This window comes from Lindgomyces ingoldianus, assembly GCF_010093535.1.
Source record: "Lindgomyces ingoldianus strain ATCC 200398 unplaced genomic scaffold BDR25scaffold_31, whole genome shotgun sequence".
In the NCBI taxonomy this organism is placed as follows: domain Eukaryota; kingdom Fungi; phylum Ascomycota; class Dothideomycetes; order Pleosporales; family Lindgomycetaceae; genus Lindgomyces; species Lindgomyces ingoldianus.
The window spans coordinates 1-7,236 of record NW_022985192.1 but is presented as its reverse complement, the minus strand read 5'-3'; the positions used below and the strand labels follow the sequence as shown (position 1 = coordinate 7,236).

Below are 7,236 nucleotides of genomic sequence, written 5' to 3'. Positions count from 1 at the left end.
CACGTCGACACTCCACACAGTTAGTAATCTAGGCAATCTCTTCGCGAACCAAGGAAAGCTAGAGGAGGCAGAAAAGATGTACGAGCGGGCGCTGCGAGGATATGAGGATGCGCTAGGATACGAGGATGTGGAGAAACACAGGTCAGCGCTCAATACAATGGAGAACTTGGGCAATCTTTATAGAAAGCAGGGAGAGTTAGTTAAGGCTAAAGATATGCTCTTAAGAACTCTTCTAGGCGTTCAATATGTTTTTGGGCCGTCCAGCGATCGATATCAACGTATCAGAGCCACAATAGCTGCCATGGGCCATTTCTAGAAGTAAGATATCAGGAATCATTAACATGGACGATTTGATAGCTAACGAACTTATAAAAGTGTAGACGATATCACAGAGCCGCCCATGAAATGGCAACACCTGATAGCGGCAACGGCGGCTTGATTTCTTCCACATAAAGACCTACGACAATGTATATCTAGCACCACTTCTGTAATAATCTGGCAGAGGAGCCTTTTATCCTCATGGGCATCTACGCTGTTGCAAGTAAGCCGTAGAAGTTGTTGCCAGTAGTTAAATACAAGAATCAAATCTCGGGAACAAAAATGAACAACAACGATGAACAACAACTAGTGTAGTGCCTTCGCTAGCACAGGCTTGACTAAGCAGGTCATGGAGAATACATTCGCGGGGCTTACTGTGTATAGTGTGCAGTACACAATCACCGGCTTCGAATTTTGGCGGGCAAAGACCAGCATGCCTGCGTCTTGTGCGGAACGGCGATGCAGATAAGAAAATGATCATTGTGTCAGATTTGCTTGAATGGCAGAAAAGATGGTCCATGTCTTCAACCGTAATCGCATCGACCGTCCGTATGTCGTCCGAACAAGCTCCGCCAACCCCGCGCACATTTCTTAGCCCGAGTCATCCAAATTCACACTTGCTCGGATATGTTCAGCAATGCTGACAGCGAATCCCTGACAGGCAGGATGTCTGCACCAGCATGGTTTCCATGGACAACGGCACGGTTGGGTGGCTAAGCGAGCGGCGTTCGATGAAAGGCTAGTAGATTATTGGTGGCTTTGTTGTGCAGCTGAGAATTAGAACCTCATCCATCGTCTTTTGTCTTCCAAGTCCCTTAGGCATGCTGTTCGAACATCGTGGATGGAGATAGGATCGCTGACTCGTGAGACAACACTATCAGATCTGATCGATATCTCAATCTAGAAACCCGCATAAACTTCACCCCGCTTCACCACTGAGCTTACACGAGAGACCCGAGCGATCCTCAATACGGGCTGGTGTGGCTTGCACAGCCTCGCTGAGATGCCGTTCCTGGCGTTTCCAGACTCTTTGTTTGTCGAAGCTTTTGTCCTTTTGAGTAGTCGATAATGATATTCGACAGCCGCCATTGGACAAGAACGGTGCTTTCGCAGCAAACCCCTCTCTTGTGCAACGCCACGAAGCGAGAATAAGAGCAATGGCTGAAGGGAAGTGATGAGCTTGGAGCATTCCGATGCGAGATGCGGCGAGGGAGGAGCTGATTCTTATAGCCACGGAAGGACGCGCAATCCTGCTCAATTGCTCTCATTTTGGCTCTCAAGGACTTCGTATTTGACTTGCTCCTCGATCCACATCTGCAAAGCTTGATTCGACGTCGGCAATTCATTCGCCCAACTACATCCAACCCACAGCTTGAAACCCGAAAGCAGTTAGCCATGCACTTCAAAGCCCTTCTCCTCTCCGCTCCTGTCGTCCTCGCGAATGTTTACACCATCGATGTCGGCGAGTCCCCTCTTACCTTCTCTCCCAAGACCATCAGCGCAAAGGTCGGCGATACGGTGATCTTCCACCTGTACAGCTCGCATGATGTAGCCCAGGGCAGTTTCGATAAGCCGTGTCAGCCGTTGAGTGGAGGATTTTACTCCGGTCCGTTCAGTGGTACGGATAACGGTAACAAGAAATTCGTCATGAATGTTACAAGCACAGACCCCATCTACTTTTACTGTGCTGTGCAGAAACATTGTCCGAATGGAATGGTTGGAGGGATTAATATCCCGTATGTGATATCTTGTTCCCTTGACATGTCCTACGAAAGGAAGGCACATTTGAAACAAAGTTGATATGTGTGAATCAGGTCCGGCGATAAGTCCATCGAAGCGTATGCTTCCGCTGCCAAGGCTGCTACACCATCTGCACCAGCCAGCTTGAGCGGTGGAAAGTTGGAGACAGATCAGGAACTCGCTGCTTTGACGGCGTCGGCGAGCGCAACTGCTAGGTATGTTGAATTTGAGACGCCTTTATGAAACTCTCATTTCCTCTTATTTCCGCGCTTTCTAGTATATTAATGAGAGCAATCCCCCGAGCAACCATCCCGCGTTCCCCCCTCCCTTTTCACACCCTTTCCTCGATTGGCCCACAGCCCCCACATGGTCGCCGAACTCACACTAACAACCTTCTAGCGCCTCGCGTTCTGCTTCGGGCTCCGCATCCACCGGCGCCGCCTCTGGCACACCGGCAGCATCAGGATCTTCAAAGCCCTCAGGCTCCGCCACAGCCGCTGCTTCTGGCACTGCTAGCGCCAAGGCTAGCTCCACGGGTGCTGCGGATGCGCTTATTGCTAGCCAGGGATACGGCATCGTCGCTGCTGCCTTTGGTGTCGTTGCCTGGTTCTTGTAGGGGGGTGTTAGGAAGAGAGCAGGAGAGGGAGAAGGAAGGAAAGGGAGGTGGGAATTAAGAATAGTTCTGTAAGCTAACAGATGGTATGGGCCATTGGCCCTGTCTGGATGTTATTAGTTTAGTCAGGGGATTTATGATATCGTAATGCTAAGTTGTGAATATTCCCTGATTGAGATAGGTTGCTTTGGTGAATGTTGGGCGTGTTTTCCTGAGTGTATGACTTATAGTAGCGGCAGAAAATTTTTTAAGGGATTACCTGAGGATGGGGGGTTAGGATGGTTGGTGGATTCCATCTGTCATCTAACTTGGAAAGGACGCGGCGGTATTTGGGGACAGAAATTGCGTCCTACCAGCAAGAGGTTTAGCAGATAAGCCCCACGTTATTCATGCTCCACGTTACGTGGTAACTTATAGGTCGGAGTGGCAAGGCAACGTCAGCAGACTCTCATTGCCCATTTATCTAACACATCTGCTGATGATTGTAAAGCAACACCACGACACTAGCAATACTTTATTGGAATTTTAATCATTGTTGCAGGTTCATTATCGATATCTAAGTATCGTACAAGACAATCATACATTCCATTCTACTCCACTTCCATAACCCGTACCTACTTCCCATCGCTTGTTTGAAAGCCCCCCTCATCTGCCTAATTCGGTGTTGCGTCGTCTATCGGATGGCAATATGTCTGATCTCAGGCACTGGCGCCTTTGGTACTTGAATAGAAAGCACCCCATTCCTAAGCGCAGCCCTCACATTCTCAGCATCGATCCTCACCGGGAAGCGGAACGTGCGTTCGAAAGACCCATGCACACGCTCATTGAGCCATTCGAGGCTCTCGGGCTCCTGTTGGTGGACTTCTTGCTGAGGTTGGGTCTCGGCCGTCTTGAGCTCGGCAGTAGTACGCTGCTCCACGGCTTCTTCCTTGCCCTTGGGTTCGCGGGTCTCAGGGGAGGTACCAGTAGAAAGTGTGGATGAAGTCTCGGCGCCAAGATCTTCAAAGTCGTCTTCGACGGTGGGCTGGTAGGATTTATGGCTCTCGGTGTCACTGCTGATTTCCTGTTCAGTGATGGTGACACCGTCTACGCTATCCCTCTTTTCCTCCTGACTGGGTTCAGCCTGGGCCTCGGCTCCAGCAACATCCTTCGCTTGCTCCACCTTCGTCTCCGTATTCCCTCTAACACTCAGCGTATATTCATCGCTAACCTGAACCTCAATGTTCTCCTGCTCAAACCCAGGAACCTCGCCTTCGACTTCATATCCCTCCTTTTTCTCCCGTACATCGAACCTTGCACGGAAAGCTTGCTTACGCTGCTGGCGAGCCTGGTGGGCGGCGCGACGAGCCTCGCGGTCAAGTTCGGTAAGGAGTTCGTCAACTTGGCTGAGGAAGGGGACGAAGGAGGGGAAGGCTGGGCGGGAGACGCGTTGGCGGAAGATGGGGCGCAAGACCGGTGCGCAGTTGGACGTGAAAGGATTGCAGGTGTTGTTGGTGGAGGGGCTGAAGCGCGGCGTAAGGAAAAATGCCATTGTTTGTGGTAGAGTGGGTTGGTGGGTCTGAAGTTGGAAGAGTATGTTTAGGATTTAGGTGTTGTTCAGGCAGTTACGTAATGTGTGAGTACAGATGTAGATACGGCTGTGGATCTAGGATATGGGATATGGAATATGAGAGGAGTGGATCTGAAAAGTTGTTGATGGGAGATTGGCGAGCAGAAGGGGAGCATTTTATATCCATTCTGTCGGTATGGAGAGTAAGCAAGGCGGCAATCGGGGTACGTATACTCTTGCTTGGAAATGCAGCTTCGTAAGGTTCGTAGGGGTTGCTAGAAAGAGGGTGCAAGTTCGTGAAGGTTCGTGAATGTTCGTGAAGGTTCCTGAAGGCTGGAGCTTTGTCAGGATGCGGCGAGCGGGTTCGCGAAGATGCCAGAATGTTCTGTGGCTAGGGCGCTGAGTCATCATGTGGCGTCCACCAAGCCTCACCTTTGAACTAATTCGTGCCCGGTGCCAGCGCAAATCGTCCCCACCAAAATTAGTTGAAAAGGATATTTTCGATCGCGCGATCAACGAAATGTCATCGTATTAGGCGCAAAAAAAGTGCAATTGATAAGCCTCCTGATTAAAAAGCCGTATTGGCTTTTTAGAGTCACAAAAGAATTTCACCGGGTGGGGTGGTGTTGATGATGTTTGGCGGGGTTGATTATGTGAGCGACGTCGCATAAATTAGTTCACGGGGGTTGTCTTGCTGCAGTACACCTGACACCTTTTCCAATCACTTGCCAGGGGAGTTCCAGATTGTCCCCTTCTCTATTGCCCTCCCGTAATTGCCTTAATGCCCGTTTGGTATGCTGCCAAGCTACCATTTAGTTGCTTCTGGATTGCAGGGTTCTTCCATCGGTCCTGTGTACAGGCTGGTTTTATCGTAACCCCGAGTCTTGGGGACTCCGTATCTTTCGTACTTATAGAACTGCTTGAAAAGGCAGGGCGTCTTCAGGCCTCTATTTCCTGTGCAGGTTCATCTCGTGTCGGAGGTTGTCAAATCAACGCCTTTCATTTCAGATTCCCAGCATTTCACGGAGCCTTCCAGAGAGCCTCCGGAAATCGCATACTCCTCCTCCGCTCTCTCTTGGTTCTCGAGAGGGTGGGGGTGCCATGGCTTCTTGGTATTGACATCGCCTCCCATGGATGGGGCGTAACGAAAAATTGGGAAGGCAGAGGGGAGGGGCAAAGATAAAGACCGGGCCACCCCCGGCCCAGCGTTTCCTTCCATTGTGGATAAAGTTAGGCAGAATGAGAGTGCCGTTGAACGTCTTGCAAAAATGCAAGCAGATGCTTCCTTAGATGACACGAGGCGCCTCGAACATGTTTGCCAGGCGGCCAGAAGGAGGCTGAGATCGCCATCAAAGAAGAGAGACTCGGAAAAGGAACAGTGATGATAGTCACTTCCCCCTTTTTTTACATCTGGTGTGTGCGCAGCAAGGCGACTAGCCTAAATTTGGGAGTATTGATCTCCACGGGCCTCTGGGGGTTTAAGGAGAGAACGTCATGTTGAAGAGTGATCAATGTTCGACGTTAACGTTTGAATCCAGGCGGGTATAAGGACTTGAAGGTTTAAGATAGAATGGACGCCATAAGGAACGGGATACAGCTAGCTCTTCATCAACGGTACAACTAGCTCGCCAAATCTCACAGTTTCATTTCACCGAAGGGGGATTTTCTGACGACGGATATATATCACGAAATGCGAACAGATTGAGTATCGAGCAATCAAATCCCAGCACGAACACCCCACACTCTTAGTGTTAAACCCTCCTGTTCATGCCTTACTCCTCTGGTTCACCCTGCATCTCCTGCAGCCTCCCCTCTAACCCTTCCTTCTCGATCTCGTACTTTCCATAAACCCCAGGCAAATCGGCCGCTAACGTCCCATTAACCGCAAATTCCAACAGTGTATTCACATCACCCACCTCCATCGCCTGAAGTTTATACATATGCCCATCATCCAGGACAAGTGCATCGGGCTCGATGGTAGAGGTACACTTCTGCGCCTCCCCTTCGATCCCTTCTACAGTAGTCCAACTCGTCCCAGTAAAATGCTTCCCACCGGCAGTTGCCTTCGTGCCTAGACACTTGTTGGGCGAGGAAGTGGCAACTTTCTTTGCAACATCCCCGCACTGCGAGTTAGACGACTTAGGGTGCCAGCCTATCACGGTCACCTGTTTGGGCAGCGAGACGAAGAGGGCGGAGGGTGCGCCGTCTACTGGCACGTGTAGAGTGCCGCCACAACAGGTGGAAGGGCCGATAGAGCGGCATGTTAGGTGGCCGCCTTTGCAGTTGGCGTTGAAGTGGTTGCGGATTGTAGTCCCCGAGGCGAGGGGGATGAGGAGGCCGAGGGCAATTGTAAAGGCGAGCTACATGTTCAAGATGACAAGGTTGCGGTGTGGGTCTTGGATGAGAGTTGATGTGCTAGTATTTGTGGCCGGCTTCAAGTGAGGGGAAAGAAGTTTTTATACCCGGATGCGACAGTCGATAATAGTGGAGACTTTTTCCCAGGAGTCTGCATCATCATATGAGACGTGCTCAGGCCTCTCCCTCAGTTTGTTAATCCCACACTTCCTACTGCTCCTGCTTTCATCATCCCCAGCCTCGTGCCTTAGGTTGCCGCTACAGTCGGATGCTATATATGCCCACGTGTGATCCATGCGGATCTTCAGGTACCCGCTTCTATTTGAAGCTACCTTGAGCCTGATCCCCTCCTCGCCCAAGCCGTAACTACTTTCATCCGCCTCGCATACATCCAGAGTTGGCAACAATTAAGTTAATTAAGTTAGGGTGAATTGCTTAATTAATTAACAGATCTAGCACGTTTTAATTAACTTAATTAACTTAATTAATAGATTACGTAGTGAATTAACCGCCTTATATCTTATAGATAGTCTCTAGGTCTTTAGGAGAGATAGCGTTACTATGTGGACTTTTTGCTAACTTTGTAGGCTTTAAGCTAAGGCGCTTCTAAACCTATTACTATAATAAGTTTAAGCGCTAGATAATTAAGTTACCTGTACTA

The 7,236-nt window shown here is 49.9% G+C and overlaps 5 protein-coding genes across 5 annotated transcripts; 3 read left to right on the top strand and 2 right to left on the bottom strand.

The window, feature by feature from the left end:
* Positions 1 to 76: 76 nt before the first annotated feature.
* Positions 77 to 453, top strand: BDR25DRAFT_358916 (uncharacterized protein; the record flags this gene model as incomplete). The annotated part of the gene is made up of 3 exons (XM_033696011.1): positions 77 to 195; positions 237 to 318; positions 376 to 453. The coding sequence occupies 3 exons, from the start codon at positions 77 to 79 to the stop codon at positions 451 to 453; spliced, it is 279 nt and encodes a 92-aa protein (XP_033543696.1).
* A 1,140-nt stretch (positions 454 to 1,593) lies between these two features.
* BDR25DRAFT_267560 (uncharacterized protein) lies at positions 1,594 to 2,815 on the top strand. The gene is made up of 3 exons (XM_033687057.1): positions 1,594 to 2,054; positions 2,133 to 2,273; positions 2,458 to 2,815. Exons 1-3 carry the CDS (start codon positions 1,714 to 1,716, stop codon positions 2,672 to 2,674), a joined length of 699 nt encoding a protein of 232 aa, XP_033543695.1. The 5' UTR covers positions 1,594 to 1,713; the 3' UTR covers positions 2,675 to 2,815.
* A 364-nt stretch (positions 2,816 to 3,179) lies between these two features.
* BDR25DRAFT_305749 (HSP20-like chaperone) lies at positions 3,180 to 4,539 on the bottom strand. The gene has a single exon (XM_033690474.1). It carries the CDS (start codon positions 4,200 to 4,202, stop codon positions 3,345 to 3,347), a length of 858 nt encoding a protein of 285 aa, XP_033543694.1. The 5' UTR covers positions 4,203 to 4,539; the 3' UTR covers positions 3,180 to 3,344.
* A 393-nt stretch (positions 4,540 to 4,932) lies between these two features.
* On the top strand, positions 4,933 to 5,668 carry BDR25DRAFT_71121 (uncharacterized protein). Its single transcript, XM_033698942.1, has one exon. It carries the CDS (start codon positions 5,002 to 5,004, stop codon positions 5,401 to 5,403), a length of 402 nt encoding a protein of 133 aa, XP_033543693.1. The 5' UTR covers positions 4,933 to 5,001; the 3' UTR covers positions 5,404 to 5,668.
* Positions 5,669 to 5,992: 324 nt separating this feature from the next.
* On the bottom strand, positions 5,993 to 6,553 carry BDR25DRAFT_235916 (uncharacterized protein; the record flags this gene model as incomplete). The annotated part of the gene is made up of 1 exon (XM_033685535.1): positions 5,993 to 6,553. A coding segment is annotated over one exon (561 nt), but the record flags the coding sequence as incomplete, so codon positions are not given.
* Positions 6,554 to 7,236: the final 683 nt, after the last annotated feature.

Bases quoted from the DNA above. Each gene is read 5' to 3' on its own strand.
- BDR25DRAFT_267560 (XM_033687057.1), top strand. From the start codon at position 1,714: ATGCACTTCAAAGCCCTTCTCCTCTCCGCTCCTGTCGTCCTCGCGAAT. The intron at 2,055-2,132 runs GTATGTGATATC...TGTGTGAATCAG, and splicing joins GTTGGAGGGATTAATATCCC to GTCCGGCGATAAGTCCATCG. The intron at 2,274-2,457 runs GTATGTTGAATT...ACAACCTTCTAG, and splicing joins TCGGCGAGCGCAACTGCTAG to CGCCTCGCGTTCTGCTTCGG.
- BDR25DRAFT_305749 (XM_033690474.1), bottom strand. From the start codon at position 4,202: ATGGCATTTTTCCTTACGCCGCGCTTCAGCCCCTCCACCAACAACACC.
- BDR25DRAFT_71121 (XM_033698942.1), top strand. From the start codon at position 5,002: ATGCCCGTTTGGTATGCTGCCAAGCTACCATTTAGTTGCTTCTGGATT.